General features: G+C 40.9%; 1 protein-coding gene across 9 annotated transcripts in view; it reads right to left on the minus strand.

The window, feature by feature from the left end:
• Positions 1-2,250: 2,250 nt before the first annotated feature.
• Cnot4 (CCR4-NOT transcription complex subunit 4) overlaps positions 2,251-17,062 on the minus strand; it is a 114,409-nt gene continuing 99,597 nt past the window's right edge. For 5 of the 9 annotated variants that reach the window (XM_048340268.1, XM_048340267.1, XM_048340266.1 and 2 more), the window contains 2 exons: positions 13,796-14,008; positions 11,727-13,096 (listed from right to left, as the gene is read on the minus strand). In XM_048340268.1, the coding sequence (XP_048196225.1) occupies positions 12,795-13,096; positions 13,796-14,008 (515 nt within the window). In that variant the 3' untranslated portion in view covers positions 11,727-12,794. Of the gene's footprint in view, positions 3,942-11,726; positions 13,097-13,795; positions 14,009-17,062 lie in introns of those variants that run through there. The other 4 variants (XM_048340272.1, XM_048340271.1, XM_048340276.1 and 1 more) reach the window with 3 other exon arrangements.

Below are 17,062 nucleotides of genomic sequence, written 5' to 3' on the forward strand. Positions count from 1 at the left end.
TGTAGCTGGATATAAAATGTTAACCATAATCCTCCCACTCGCACCTCCCAAGTAGCTGGGATTACAGCCATGAAGCACCATGCCCAGCTTGGTACTCTCCTATTAAAACTGAAGAAATCCATGCAATCAATAGCCACTAAGTAGTACAAAGTGCAACAGCAGCAGCTGTATTTCGGTGGGGGGTGGAGGGAGGGGAGGGGGGCAATTCTGCAGCAAACTATTACAGTGCTTATTCTTTATATTTTGGTTGTGGTCTAGGTTTGGGAGCATTTTCATTCACAATACTCATAAATGAAAGCCTTGTGGCCACATGAGTATAGTAATCTCAGTGTGTAGCTGAAGGAACAGAGAGGCAAGACATGGTATTGTGTCTTCCCATGGTCCCTGGCAACTGGTGACACTTTCTACCACCATTTTCTTCAGCAGCCTCTCAGCCAACAGGAGGGGAACAGGAGGATAGTCACAGGGTTTTGATTTTGGTTGGCCATGGGGCTTGAACTCAGGACCCAGGCACTGTCTCTGAGATTTTTTTTGTTCAAGGCTAGTGCTCTACCACTTTGAGCCACATCGCCACTTCCAGGTTTCTGGTGGCTAATTGGAGATGAGAGTCTCATGGACTTTCCTGCCCATGTTGGCTTCAAACCATGATCTTTAGATCTCAGTCTCCTGAGTAGTTAGGGTTACAAGTGTGAGCCACTGGCCTCTGGCTCAGAGATCTTCACAGCAAGTCCCTCACCACAGAAAATGGCATTATTCTATAATCACATGCCAGATTCTTTGGTGTGATAAGGGAATCCTAGATGAGGAAGGAACCTTGGAGGTTACTTAGTCCAGTTTTGCAATGGATGCAAAGAATTCCCGTTACCAATTGCTGTGGTTTGAATGACCTTCCAAGTCTCTGTGTTAAGGATTTGGGACCTAGTGCTACTCCGGAATGGTAGACCTTTAGGAGGTAGAGCCTGTGGGAGGTCTTTAGGCCATTGGTCTTTCTCTCTTTTGTCTCCTGGCAGTAGTTTGTTCCATCACACACTGCCGCCTGGTGTTAGCTTCCCCAGGGACCCTAAGAGTGTGACAGCCTGATCTTGAACTGGAACACCAGAGGAGAGGTCATAAGAAATATTTTCTCTTTGTAACTTAGTGATGTCTGGTGCTTTTGTCATAGTAATGCAAAGCTGGCTTATACACTAACCCTTGGCTATGTTCAGTCTTTCTTACATTAGCTCTCCCTTTAGCCTTTTCTCATAAGTCTGAATGGCTTTCGATGGGACCTACAAAAAAATGTCTAATTCCTGTTCTTAAAATACTTGTGGAGGCTCCCCTCTCTTGCCTAGCCTAAATATTCCAGCTGTCACAAACAATGATCTTTTCTACCAACATAATATGAGCAGGGAAAATACTAAGTGCTTTATGTTATTTGAGCCTTCATAACTCTATGATTCTAGCCCATCCTCTATTATCCTGATCTGACTTGTGGAGAAACTGAGGTTAGAGACTTAGCGACCTTGCCCAAGGCTACCCAGCTGACAAATGGTGAAACTGACAATTGCATCTGGCTGTCTTGTGTTTGTGACTCTGTCTAAAGACTTCTACTACAGCCTTGACTGTTCTTTCTCTGTCCTCTCCTCTTGCCTCCAGCCCAACAACTGTCTTTGCATGTTAACTGAACAAACTGTAGGGTGGTGATTCTGAAAGCCAAGTCTTTACCCTCCTCACCCATTCACTGTGCCCAGGAGCACATCATTTTCTATGATACTTGTGGTGCACACACACCCCTCAAAGACACCGTAATCATTATCACCACACAGTAATCATCATCGCTACACAGCTATCAGCCTTGAGACCAAGTAGCGTTGCTTAGAGCTTGCGATTAAGACCAAGAGCCCACAGGCCTCTGCTCAACCCACAAACCTCCTGTCATATCACTGTCATCCTCAGTCATGGGCTGCTCTTACAGGCCTAGGCCCACTTCTCACACACATACACCCTATACTGGAAGAGTTGGAATGGCTGGTTCCTCATCAGCTTACAGATCTCTTTCTTAGTGTAGCTTCCTCTTCCATCCATCCATTTATCTACCCATCCATCCATCCATCCAATGTCTTCAGTATATAAAAGTAATGGAACCAGGCACTCATGGCTCATGTTTGTACTCCTAGCTACTTAGAAGTTCTAAGGGTTGCGGTTTGAAGCCAGCCTGGACAGGAACATCCATGAGATGCTCATTTCCAATTAACTAGCAAAAATCTGCAAGTGGAGCTGTAATTGAAGTGGCAGAGCAGTAGCCTTCCACAAAAATGCTCAGGGGCAGTGCCCAGGCCCTGAGTTCAATCCCTGGGACCGGCATGTGTGCATGCACGTGTGCACACGTGTGCACACGTGCATGCACAAAGTAATCAAGTTCAACATGGTGCCTACTTTCCAAGAACTTACACTTCCCCATTCTGATGTTTCTCCAGCATACACTTATAGCACGTGATACTTTCCTTTCAAAGAAACTTTAGTTATGTAACTATTTTCATTTCGTAAGACTCGAATACATTCTCATGGTTTGAAAAATGCAAGCAAAATGCAGGTAATGCAAGAAATGCCCCAGCGCTTGCACATTTTGTATGTTACTAAGTCCCTGCTGCCCCCTGCTGCCCCTGCATGGCACCCAGCTGTTGGATGCTTCACATCGCCTGTCTTTAGCTCAAAACCCTCTCTCAGCTCCTTTGCTGCAAACTTGGAGGGGGAAGTTATTGGAAGTTATTGGCTCAAATAACTTCCTAAGACAAAGCCTTCAACACTCCTGACTCTCTTCAGCTTTGCTTTCTTGCACACTCATTTATCCACAGAACTGTCTATGACTTCTAACAGGCATGTGATTTCCTTTAGAATAAAGGAAGCTTCCTTTCATTTGAAGCTGTGTAGTCATGACCCCTTAACTCAGTGTCTTCAGAACACAGCATTTCCAATTCCCCAATGCCTAGACATTCCTTACTCTTCAGTTCATTGCATTGGCTTCTAGACTCTCCAGTGGATTCACAGAAACTCATTGATCATTACAGAATGTAAAATTACTAGCATACCACCACCTAAAGCTTTCTTCCTTCCCCCAGTCATTCAAATGGAAAGCTAGACACTGTGAAGCCTTGGGTACCCTCCAGCTGTTCCTTGGTACTTGTGAGCAACTGGTTCCAGGGTCCTCCGTGAGTATCAGAATCAGAGGATGCTCAAGTCTTTCACATAAGATGGCACAGTATTTGCATACTTCAAACACATCCTCCCATGTATTTTAAATCATCTCTTGATTACTTATACTATCGAATGCAATGGGAATGCTGTATAAGTAGTTGTTATAGTGTATGGTTTAGGAAACAAGGAAAAATATCTACATGTTCAGTGCAGATGAAAAAAAAAGATTTTTTGAATATATGTGACCCGAATATGTGTAAAACTTATTCTAAAGATCTCGTTCAACCTCTGATGCAGAACTAATGAATACAGATAGCCAACTGTATAAAGACATACAGCCCTTCTGCCAGGTTGTAGTACAATCGAGGCATCTATAAGGCTCAAGGGCGGTAGGACCACCCATATCTATCTGCTTAGAGGCGAGAGGGGAAGCTCAGGGAACAGACTGTCAGGAGAGGAAATCTGTATGCATTCCAGGCTACAGAAAACAGAGGCTCACACAGAGAACAGGATGGCGCCGTGGCACGGAGAACACTATTCCAAATGCCGTGTCCCACACCAGTGCGCTCTTGCAGCAGTGGATTCAGGCTTTCATTTTGGGCATCCTTGGAGAGACTTGACAGGGAAGTGAGATGACCCATTTCAGACCTTTGCACCACGCACAGGGGCTGCCTTGTCTGTGTAGTCATCGACCGGGCTCCTGCCAACCTCTCTTGTGCACCATAGTTCTCAGATTCTCTTTCCACAGGATCCCATCGTTGATTCTGCTAAGAGGAAGCACACAGATGACAGTGAAAGGTGGGAAGAGAAGGCATCTTGGTTCTCCAGCACCCTTTGGCCACTAGCAAACGGGTGATTTTGGCAGCTGCTTCTCATGAGGCCTGGAAATCGCCAGCCGCAGCCAGCTGCAAGCAGGTACTTTGGTGGAGATTTTCTAGGTATTCAGATCTGAAAGCCAGCGGAGGTCTTCCTGGCTTTGATACCATGTGCTCAGATCTTCATTTTACATAGCTTCTATTTCCCCCAAGGTTCTCTTATCTCTCTCCTTATAAAGATGATTACCAAATATATTTCTACCTCTGACCTGCTGGAGTCTCAAACCAACAATTCAAAAAATAAGAATCATCTTTTTTGAACTATAGTTGTTCTTTTCACTTGCCTACCTGCCTTTTTCCTTCCTTCCTTCTTTCCTTCCTTCCTTCCTTCCTTCCTTCCTTCCTTCCTTCCTTCCTGCATTCCTTCCTTCCTTCTTTCCTTCCTTTCTTCCTTTCCTCCCTCCCTCCTCCCCTCCTCTCCTCCTTTCTTCCTTCTCCCTTCCTTCCTTCCCCTTTTCTTTGGCAGTTTTACTTTTTTTTAAAAAATATTTTAATAATATCAGTTGGTTGTATGAGAAAATTCAATGCCTAGCATAAAATGTATGCTGTTCCCTCATTTCTTTTAAATACATTGCTACTAATAGTTCCCATTACTTGGTTTGAAACCCCCATCATAATGTATTTCATTTCTGATCAGGTAAAATAGATTGCCTACAATGTGACAGCTAGGTACTGGGAGCATAGTGTTTGAACTAGATCTGCTCTCTGCCTTCAGGAGCTTACAGTCTAGTGGAAGATCTGAGAGAAATCTAGGATGGTGGTGAAATAGTTTGCCTTTTATCCTTGAACTCTGGCCAGTAACTTGCAAAAATTCTCTAGCACCTTTGAACTCTCTCTTGATTTCTTTTCCCTTCTTTACATTGCTAACCTACTTATCAGAAAAACAAAAAAACCTTGACCTGCCCTGGTCCTCTAGCTTACAGGACCTTTTATTGAATCATAGATACATAAAAATTATTTTTTTCATTGGCCTGCCTGTGTTTTCCTTCCTTCCTTAAGATGTACATATGCATATGCCATGTTTTGCAAAGTTTTGGGGATGGTCACTAACAGTTCTTTTGCACACAAACTATAGGTCCCTTGGGATGCTTTTATTGACCCCAGGAATCCTACTGCAGAATTTATCCTTCATTTTCCACCTCTCAACTCCCCAAGGGCTGTATATGCATAAAATACAATTCTATCGTGTCTCCTCCTGCTTAGACACTGTTGGTGGTTTATTTTCAATCAAAGCAGAACCTCAATGACTCACCATCCTGTCGTCTTTCTCCCAAGTCCCCCATACAGATCCCAAGTTCTCCCCTATTTAAGAGCAGATGCCTAACCATGCCCCAGTCTCCACTGGCTACCTCCTGATGTTCTGGGTTCCTTGCTAACCCTGGCAAGCCAAGTCCCATTTATTGTAGCTTTTTCTTCTTTGAGTTACCTTGACATCCTGCCCTTCTAAAGCACTAATGTTGAACTTGGTTTATGGAGCTGAACATCCAAAACTTCCCAGTTTGAGAGTGGACAAAACCTTATTTTCTCACCTTCTGGGCATAATGCCCAGTCCAAAGTAGGTATTTTATGAAATTCTTAAATTAAGCCCAAATTAAACCCACCTTTTAGTCTCAAGTATGTCCTTATCTAATTCCTCTTCTATATACCAGTACTTCAAATATCCAAAGACAATTATCTTGCCCATGTCCCTTAACTGTATAAAACCCAGAAGATACTGGATAAGGCAGTTGACCGACAGAAAGTTAAAACATCTGGATATAAACACATAATCGAGAAGTTCTTACAGTCTTCCCATTCAAGCTTGAATGCATACACAAAGATTTGGGATAAGTAAATATAGTACCAACTCACACCGTCCACCTGCCACCACTCAGAGAAAATGAGGGGAAAAGAGATAAAAACCATCTTTACCTTACTCATTGTATATTATCAACAACAACAAAAAATCTGGTGTTTTGGAACAAAGTCATAGCTAAGTGTAAGGAACATATAATCATCTGTTCCAGCTCTGTTACAATATTATCACTGAAAACCAATGTCTCAGAGCCGATAGTCTACTTTTTGCACATGATGAAATCTAATAAAAGCACAGGAATTCCTGCTAGTAAGACAGCAACATTTAAAAAATGTAATATACAAGGCATTCTCTTAATAGCATTTAAAATATATATATATATATATTTTGGCCAGTCCTGGGCCTTGAACTCAGGGCCTGAGCACTGTCCCTGGCTTCTTTTTGCTCAAGGCTAGCACTCTGCCACTTGAGCCACAGCTCCACTTCTGGCCATTTTCTGTATATGTGGTGCTGGGGAATCGAACCCAGGGCCTCATGTATACAAGGCAAGCACTCTTGCCACTAGGCCATATCCCCAGACCCATTTAAAATATTTTTACAAATACTAAAGCTGCAAATAAGAAAGCCACAGATCACTGCTTCCCCTGAGAAGCAATGCCCAGGAGTTAATAATTCATTGAGTTGATACCACATGGCTCTTGAGTTATTAGCCTCAGAATTTTGAAATTTTCACATACACACACAAATTGGACTATTAATTTCTGTTGGTCTTGTTTACTCACTTTCTTAGCTATGAAGGGAACATCTAACACCCACTTCCTTCAGAATATATATTAGGATGGACAATTCTTTGACAGTATACCTTGACCATTTGGGCCAATGTTATCACTCATGGAAATAATTATTTTGTCTTTTCTTTGAGATGGTGTCTTTCTATGTTACCTGGGTTGGTCTTGAACTCTAGGGTTCAAATGAATCTCTAACTTCTTCTTCTGGGTACCTGGGATTACAGACAGGTACCATTGTACCCAACTCTTAATTTTTAAAAATCATTTCCTCAAAGAAATAACTCATTTCCCCCCCAAAATAACTCATTTCCCTCTTTCCTTAATTTCTTCAGGAACACTTTATTCAAATGTATTATCAAAGGTTATTATCTGCAGGCTAATCCTGAACTAAATTAACAATTTTCTAATAAGAACAAAGTACTAATTTTTGTGACCAAATAAATATCTAGTTTTTTCCCCAAAAGTTTTCAAATAGTTCAAAGTGAAAATTTGATTGCTCTCATGCAATAGAGCCCATACCTCCAAGTACAGGCAAACTTTGTTTAGAGCTCTAACTGAATTTAAATTTTTATTGTGGACAGAATCTCCATAGAAATACATTGTTGATAGTATTACCTGTCCTTAAAATACAGTTCATCTATAGTTAAGAGTAGGCTATTTAACTCCACTGCAATTTCCAGAATTGCTCTAATTCAGTTAAGTCTAGAAAATAACCCACATACATTTGAGTCCCTAAAACCCACAGTAAACTTTGCCTTTAATGTTCAGCCTAAAATTGAATAATCCCTTCTATGATTACCTTTCAGAAAACAAACTACTAACTCTAAGTCCAAACAGCTTATAGGAAAGGAGGATGTTGAAATAAATCATTTCAACACACACATGCGTGCACGCACACACACACACACACACACACACTATGGTAAGGTGCTTCAAATAAAACCAAGAATTATACAACACTCATTGGCCAATAACAAAAAATAACATTATCTTCTTTTTGCAGACAAACTATGCCTATTTGTAAAATCAGAGCACAATTGACTATCTAATTGACTTACCTAATTTGGTTCCTTCCTAAAAGCCCACCAAAGTTAGAATAAAAATAAATAATAAAAGAGCAAGCAGCAAAATGTGGGGACCTAGAAAAATGGTTGCAGATCCACTTAGGTGATTTGAGAAAGTCCAAACTCAAGCTAACAATAGCTGAGAACCAGTCTAATCTAGATTACAAAATCCTAAAGGGCACAGGAACTAGCCATATTAGGCACTCTAAAGCCAGAGTGGGTATTTTTGTGGATAAGGTTAAAATAAAGATTATTAAGAAAGCTATTACAGAAATTTAACCCCCCCTAGATTTATTACCCAAGTCCACGCCATGGGGCAAACATTCTTCTCCTAAGTGAGAAGATAGTTTGAGTCTTTTAATCTCTGGAAAGGGAAGGACTAAAAGAGGGATTCAATGCAAACAGATTTCAATATAGCTAGAAACACTGATATCAGACCTTTCCTGCCTACGCCAGCCATTTCATGACCTTTTCCTTGTGGAAGAAGATACAAGGCCTAAAGACACTGACAACAGAGGATGACCAACAGAAAGACTGTGTAGGTCTTCTAATAAGAGAGCTCAAAGTGGGCAAACGCTACTCGTGCTATCAAAACTTCCAGTCTAGATTTCAGTCTTATTCATGAGCAGATAACCAAGGACTACCAAGTATCAGGAAGTCTCTACTATGGAAGGTAGAGGTCAAAATAAGTTAAAGTTGCCTTAGACAAACAGAAACACAAGAAAACACTAAGGTTGAGTGAAGGCTTCCCAGAAAAGACAGCAAAACAATTGGGATGAAAAGGTTAAAAGCAGAAGTCCAATATTTGAATAATAAGGTTTTAAGAACAGAAAAACAGTTGCAAGTTCACTTTGAAATAAGCCAAACACAATTCCCAGGGTTAGACACAAGTGGCCAGGCCCATGCCTATAATCTCAGCTACCCAGAAGGCAGAGATCGGGAATACAACAGTTCGAGGCCTGCTTATGCAAAGTCAGGAGCACCCCTTTTCAATTGGTAAACTGTAAACCCCAGCTATTCCAGAGGCTATTCCATTAGGTAGTAGGACGTTGGTCTACGGCTGCCCCTTGGTGAAAAATTCAAGAATTTACCCCCAAAATAACTGAAGCAAAAAAAGGGCTAGGGAGAGTAGTTCAAGTGGTACAGCACCTGCCTAGCAAGTGTGAGGCCCGAGTTCAAATTCTAGTACCATAAAAATTAAAAGTAAAGGAAAAGCCTGCTCCATGTCCATTGTGCCCATCACAATGAATTGAAATTGAGCCACAGTGAGAAACATTTCAGAACTTCAGAACACAAGAGAGCTGCCCAAGGAAGAAAACCAGGTGACATACAGGAAACATTCAAAGAGGGGCCTTGGATATTCAATGAAAAAAATGTGATCAAATAGTCCTTTCATTATTCTAAAGGGAAAAAAATATGTCCACCTTAGAATCCTGTATCCATCAAACTATTTGCAAAGACAGTATTTCATATATGTAAATTAATTTCTCATGTGTCTTTTTCTCAAGAAATGGAGAATGCCACTCTAAACAAGTACAAGACTAAAAGAAAGGACAAAGGTATGGGATGTAAGAAAGACAAAAGGAAAACAGGATCTACGACAGGAGAAAAGAGAAATCCTCGGACTGGATACAGACAGTTGCCAGCACCAACATTCCCACTGCCATTACACCAGCAGGGCCCCAAGGCCGGTTTGGTGCAGGTTCTCTCTGTACTCATCCAGTTTTGGCCAAGTGTACTATCTCTGTTCTCCTCTGAGCCCTGGTGGTCAGATGACCCCTACTTAAAACCTCAGTCACTCCTGTTGTGCCTACATTTATTCCAAAGGAATATAGGGAAGTCATGGTGGGTTTAGGTTAACAGCGAACAGTAGATCACTCCCGCAAGACCAACATCCAGGACTGGGCACACAGGACAGACCTGTCAGATATCTGCTCACTGTCTTTCCCCAGACTTTCAAAACTTACCAGAGAAGCAAAAGACAATTACCTAGGGACTCTTTTTGCTGATCTTCTGCTAAAGTCTTTATCAAAGACAAAAATATGAACCTCCCATTTCTTTACACTGTTGGGGATTGCTTTATTATTAGCTTTTCAAAATCAAGTAACATGTCATTTCAGAGATACACACATAGCTCGCAAAATTCCAAAGAAAATAAAGACGGACACAGAAATCAAGATAATGGCTACTTGCGGAGAGTGAGGAAAGATAGGGAAGTGGCAATGGAGGTCTACCCAGCAAGCTGTTAAGATATTATGTGCTCTATTTCTAGCCTGGATGGTAGATACATGGGTCATCATTGTTTATTTTTATTCTCTAAATGATAGCCATATTCTTTGTAAAAGTCTCATGTATAATCCAATAAGCACAGAGAAAATTACACAGCCTTGAATTTGCTTTCTTTTACAGAAAAAGCAACATTTGTGTTAATAATGCCCATCTCAGAATTCCTCCTCAGCTCCTGCACCCAAAGGCCTTAATTAGAAGTACTTCCAGAACATTCTTGCGTATTGGTCCGTCACTCTGAAGTGCAATGTGAAAAATCAGGAGACTGAAGCAAAGTTCACAGGACAATGACAGACTGGAATTTTTGTTTTTGTTTTCTTTTTTTGCAGCACTGGAGATAGAACTCAGGGCCCAGTGTTCACAAGGCTCTACCACTTGAGTCACATCTCTAGTCTTAGTCTTCTCTCACCTTAGCAGTGACATTTTGGTTAATTTTATAAGACATTTTAAATATGTATATATTTCTTGTGCTGGTACTGGGACTTGAACTCAGGTCTTAGGTCTTCTCCTTGGAGTAACATTCAAAGCTAGCTTTCTACTACAGCCCCACTTCTGGCTTTTGGTTAATTGGAGATGTGTTTCATGGACTTTCCTGCCTTGCTTGACTTTGAACCATGATCTTCAGATCTCAGCCTCCTAAGTAGCCAGGATTACAGGTAAAAGCCACTGGCACCTACTATATTTTACTATATTCTTGGTCAGCATCTATTTCTGTTGACATTTAGGAATATCCTCTTTATCAAAAACCATTTCCCCTAAACAAATTCAAGTACAAAGATTGAGAAAATCAATTTAAAAGCACCATAAAAATGTATTATTTTTTTATGGTGCTGGGACCTGGACTCAGTGTCTCACATTTGCTAAGCAGGAGACCTACCACTTGAGCCATCTCCCCAGCCCCTTTTTACATTGGTTATTTCCAAGATAAGGTCTCATTTTATGCCCCTCCTGCCCTGGGCTGAGATCTATCCTACTTGTACTTCCCTGGGTTGCTGCAGATCACAGGCATGCTGCACGGTGCCCAGCCTTATGCTTCTGTATCTGGGGTAAGAAGCACGTTTGCTCACCCACTAAGTGTGATGGAGTTTCAGGAACTTATATGCTCAGGCTGGCCTTAAATCTTGATCTTTTGATCTCTGCCTCTCACATAGCTAGTGTTGCAGGCTTGAGCGTCTGTGGCTCTTGGTTCATCCCTTAATGGACGTGGCTAACAAGATGACAACACCTGAGTGCAGTCCAAAATAAGACAAATCATACAGATTGCTTGGGTTTGGGAAGAGAATATTAAATTTCTATCCTCTACCCTCTTTGGTCAGGTGTGATCAGTTCTCCATCAGAAATGATTGATGGAAACAGATCTACCTGTGGATCCTCTAATTCAGCGCTTCTGGATCTTTCCCACCAATAGCACTCAAGAGACAGTGCCACCTGTCTATACATTTGCTGCTCTCTGCCAGATCTCTCTAAATGAACCAGTACTTCAGCACATCAGAGCCCATATCCATTCTAGCACAAGCAATTTGTCATAGCAGGGAGAAGTCTAAGCCTTGGGAAATAAACTTTTGAATACAACAGGGTTGATCTTCAACGTCAGTGGTTGCTTTCTGATTCTTCCTCTAAACCATTTTCTCTACTGCCAACGTTACAAAATCAAATGGAAGCATCAGATGGCATTTAAGTCACAAAATATTTCAAATTTACATGCAAAAAATGGAAAAACAGTGAGAACAATGAGAGGTCATCATCAAGTTTTCTGTTTTATTTAAGATTTTAGTTTTAATTCTGAAGAAAGAGGTACATTTCCTTGTTTTTAGTTTTAGCATCAGGTTATAACCAGGTTTGTTTTCTTTTCTCCTGTCTTTTCAATACTGCACAAACGTCCAGAAACTACAGGGTTAAGTAAAAGCTGCAGGCAAGGAGGTCAGAGATTTGCTCCTGTTGGTGATTAGATGGCCCCAGAGCAGTGCTCTCTCAGAGTGCCCTCGGCAGGTGGACTTCAGGTCAAAGAAAAAAAGATTCTGACAGAGGAGAAAGACTGAAGAAATCACTTATAGTTCAGCTTTTATATTATGTATAGGTATTATGTCTGTGAATACTTTTTTTCTTTAAAGCATTTAAATTTACTTTAAATCTAAAGCCAATTTTTTCTCCTTAAAAAAAACCCACTTCTTCCTTCCTTATAAACTCTTTAGTTGCTACTATAGATCAATTTGTCTTGTCATCAACTTCCAATAAATTCCTTTGCTTAATGACACAATCAAGTCCTCCCTATCAACTCCAAAGAATTAAAAATTAAATTGAAAGCATTTTCCTGCAGTAGTGATAAGCTGGATACAATACAAGATGGATGCCAGGACCACTGCTTTCCCCCATGCATTTAGCAATCTCATTTAAATTAACCTGGTTTTCAAACTTCTGCAGTTGATATGCATTTACTTGACCTTTCCTATGGATTAATCGTCACTTTCTGCTAAGCAGATTATGTCATTATTATGCGCAACAGACAAACAGTAATTTTCTAAGTATTGAGACTGCCCTTTGATTTCTTTTTTCCTCTCCTTAAAAGGCAATTTTTTTTTCCAGAAACATTCAACAGTGTCACTCAAATGCTGGGATCAACAGAAACTTTTACAATGAAAAGAAAAGATGGTAATGACCCTGTGATCGCATTGCATCTGGGGGTAGGGAGAAAAAAAATTGATCAGGAACTGGATTCTTCAGAACATAAGAGATGAGAAGGGAGCTGTGGGTGGGCTGAGAGGGAGAAAACAGGGTGGGACAAATCCTGTTTTTTTCTAATTTTCTCCTCTGCCTAGTGGCGGTCCAGTGTTGAACTCTGTAGTAGATCTGTGGGGGTTTTACTGGGGGGTCTGAAGGCTGTCTGAAAGCCTGGGGGTGGGGAGTGGAAGCTGGAAGGATTTGAAGGAGGAGGGTAGGGATTCCAGCTGGCTCTGTGCAGAGGGATCTGTGTACTGAAGGGGGCGCTGTGGTGGGTTTGTGATGCAGCCGTGCTGGGGCCGTCCATCTCTGTGAGGGCCTGAAGGGATTTTAGCCAGTGTGGAGGATTGTCATCTTGAAGAGAGTCTAAACTGTTTCCTGAAGATGCTGGAATACCTGAAGAGAGAACAGAAAAACAGGAGGGGAAAGGATGAGATTAAAGAATATGAAGGTTGCCAAACAAATATACAAGGCAAAAGTCATTAGCTAATCCAAGAAAAAACACAGAAGAAATGACAATTTTAAGTACCTTCCACATTTAACACTTTTAAGTCTACTGTTTTAGTCCCAACCCAACCCCCCCCCCACCCCAAGCAATGAATGAGCAAGATCTATTGCCACACAAATCCACGCCTCCTCTTTCAACTACACTCAGTCCCTCCCTGTCACATAGGCCGAACTGCAACTCCCCCTCACCCCCAATTCCCTCGGAATTGAATGATGGCATTTCTCCATCGTGACTGTCTTTCTCTAGGGAGACCTAAACAAGATAGCCTTATAATAGAGAGCTTTATTTTTAAAAAGTGGAGTATGTTCCTGTTAGGATGGCTCAGTCAGACTTTTTTGTACTCTGAGGCCTACAAAATACATGTGAATACCTACTTAGACCTAAAGGAGCAGCAGAGGCCTGGATGCCTAGTACACACAACTAGGCTGACAGGTTCACGGACACTGCACAACCCTGACCCTCAGAATGAAACAGGCCACCCACACTTGTGGCTTTTAAGTTGAAGAGACCTCTGGTTTTGATTTTAACCTGAGCTGAAAACCAAAGTGATGGCTGTGAGTGGAGCTTGAAGGGAGTGAGAGAGTTACCTGTGATGATGGCTGGGTCTGTCCAGCTGCCAGGGCTGTCCCAACTCACGCTGTCGGTGGTGGCAGTGTTGGACGTTGGTGCACTGTGGTTGGCGTTGGAGGGGGAAGAAGAATTGGGCAGTCCACCAAAGTTGATGTTAATGTTGGGTAGAAGTGCCCTTAGCCCGTCCTGCCATTCCTTCATATTTAAACTCTCTATAGAACTGCTGTTGTCTGGGAGATTTACCAACAAAAAAATGAAAGATAAAAAAAAATAAAAAGCTGACGTTAGAAACATATGTTGTTCTTTAGTGGTTAATTGGGAGAAGAATTATTCTTTCTTTATTGAGCATTTAAAATAGGTTGTCCTATCAAGATAAACTAAGGATTTCACTTGTGAGCTCAGAGCCTCTGAAGTAAGGGAGAGGACCCTTGCTCAGGGATCAGGAGAGGGAGCTTCTTGTCTCTCTCTAGCCTCGTTACCACTACAGGGATACAAATCAACAACCAACAACCTTCAAGACTCAGTGCTCTAGAGCACAATCTAGTTCCAGCTACATTACTTCGTTTCAGTTAGTGAGGCATTTAGCCAGTGGGTCTGACGTGTGTTATAAAAAAGGCAAGTGCATGAGTCCAAAAGAGGAATGTATTTCTGAGCCCATTATATGGAAGAAAGTTCTTTTATGAAGAATAAACATAGGCCAAAAGAAAAATTAAGTTCTTTCTGATTATAAAAATAATAATTCATTGTAGAAGAGAAAGTAATTGAACAAGTTTCTGAATTTGAAAATACTATTTTTCCATTAATCACAACAATGACCAAGGAAACAGGAGTTAGGTCACCTCTTGGGTAGAATGATTCCCAACACAGCCTTCCTACGCTACACTAGGCTACACTAGGTTATGCTCTTCTACATTAGGCTATGCTAGGCTACCAGTTCTACCAATTATTCAAAATCTGAGCTCTGGTATACTACCATTTTCAGGGTCTATTTAAGATAGCATTAAAAAAAAAGACACTGTAAAGCCCATTCATCCTACAACGGATGAATAGATCAAGAAAATATAGTACATATATAACCAAATTTTACTCATCTATTAGAAAGAATAGATGAACTGCAAGGAAATAGGTGGATCTAGAAAAATTATGTTAAATGAAGTAGAAGAGGCTCAGAGAAACAAACAGGCACATGCTTTCTCTCATATGTGGAAACTAGATCTAATACAAATATGCATGATAACATATACAGGGTTTTATGTTTGTAGACACAAACAAACTGACTGAAGGATGGTATACTTAGAGGAGGAGTCCAAAGGTATAACTCCTTAGAGAACAAATAAACTGTTTAGCAACATTAATACAAGGAAGTGGAAACATGTTTGGGGGAGTCAAGGGGAGGTATGGGAATGGAAGGAGGAGGGTAAGCAAATGTAGTCATTACATTCAATGTACATTATGTAAAAACCGAGGGCATATAACTTGAGATGGGAGAGGAGAAATGGGGAAGAATGAAGGAAGGAGTAACATTTATCAATATGCATTCTACTTATAACCTGACTTAAGGAGTTGTAACCTCTTTGTACAACTACTTAACAATAAAATTTCTTTTAAAAGATTATCAACATAAAATGGCTTTTTATAAGTTGTGATTGAGTTAATTTGGTCTACCACAATTCAGAAGCCATATAGCATAACTAAGTGGTTGGGGTCATGGGTAGGAGAGGGAAAGTCTATAACTACTTAGAATAATTTTTTTATTGAAAACAAATATAAATCAAACTGCCTACTACAGTTTTAGAAAGATCACATTTCTCTTTCTACAGAACATATTAGAAATCAGTATTGAGGATGGTGGTAATGATAATGTTCTATCAGGCATAGTCTATGCTGTTTGGTAAATTCTTGATTTTCTTCTTACACTTTCATTTTGCTCAATCATTACCCTTCATCAAATGAAACATTTAACTCTAGTAACCTTATTAATGAAAACACATACACACACACACACACACACACACACACACACACACACACACACACACAAAACACTCCAGGAAGGTCATCTCTGAACCCGAGTAAGATCAATGAAAAGCATTCTATACTGTACAAACAAAACAGGAGCAGGGGAAATGAATTCCTCAAACTTATTTTCATTTCATAATTGATGCTACTCACTAAGCCATGTCTTTCTTCTATTACGTATTATTTACAATTGCATTGTGTTGTACAATTTACAAGGCAACCTGTTAGTTATTTCATTTGATTCCCCACAACAACCCTGTGAGGTAGGCAATAGAAGAATAATTGGCATAAAAGATAAAAGAATAGACAAGAATAATTTGTTAGCAAGGTAACAAATGACAGGGTGGTACACACATGTAATCCAAGCCTACCCCATCCCTATTGAAGCTGAGGCAGGAGGATCAAGAGTTTGAGGCCACATTCTCTAAAGAAGAAGAAAAAAAAAAACCTGGCTACTGAAAACTTGAACTCAGATACTGAGTTATATTTCTTTAATCTTATTAATAAGGTCAAGTGCTATAGTTTATGCCTATAATCCTAGCTACTTAGTAGGCAGAGACGGGGTATCACAGGGGTCATGGGATCACAGAGGTTAAGGGATTATGGTTCTAGGCCATAAAAGATTACATTACAGCCAGGTACCAGTGGCCCACACCTGGAATCCTAGCTTCCTAGGAGGCTAAGGTTTGAGGATTGTAGTTTAAACTACAATAAGCAATAAAGTCCTTGAGACTCTTATCTCCAATTAGCTACCAAAAAGCCAGAAAGTGTAGCTGTGGTTCAAGTGGTAGAGCACAAAAGCTCAGAACTTTGAGTTCAAGCCCCAGGATGGAACACACACACACACACACAGACGACTATCACAACCAATGGCTTGGTGCAGTGTCATGTGTCCCTAGCCACACAGGGAAGCACAAGGAGGAAGAGTGTAGCCCTGGCCAACCATGGCATAAGGGGAGATCATGCCTTAGAAAAAAACCAACATAAAAAGGTACAAGAAGTGTGACTCAAATGGTAGAACACCTGCCTAGCAATTGTAATGACTTCAGTTCAAAGCCAGCTCAGGCAGGAAAGTCCATGTTAGTCTTATCTCCAACTAACAAGCAAAAAGCCAGCAGCAGAGCTGTGGCTCAAATACTAGAGTGGTAACTTTGAGCTCAAAAGCAAAAGGGCAGTGCCCAGGCCCTGAGTTCAAGCCCCAGAACCAGCATGAATGTATTCATACATGTATGTGTCTAAATGAATGTTGGGGGAGCCTGAAATCT

This window comes from Perognathus longimembris, chromosome 2 (genome assembly GCF_023159225.1).
Source record: "Perognathus longimembris pacificus isolate PPM17 chromosome 2, ASM2315922v1, whole genome shotgun sequence".
Taxonomy (NCBI): domain Eukaryota; kingdom Metazoa; phylum Chordata; class Mammalia; order Rodentia; family Heteromyidae; genus Perognathus; species Perognathus longimembris.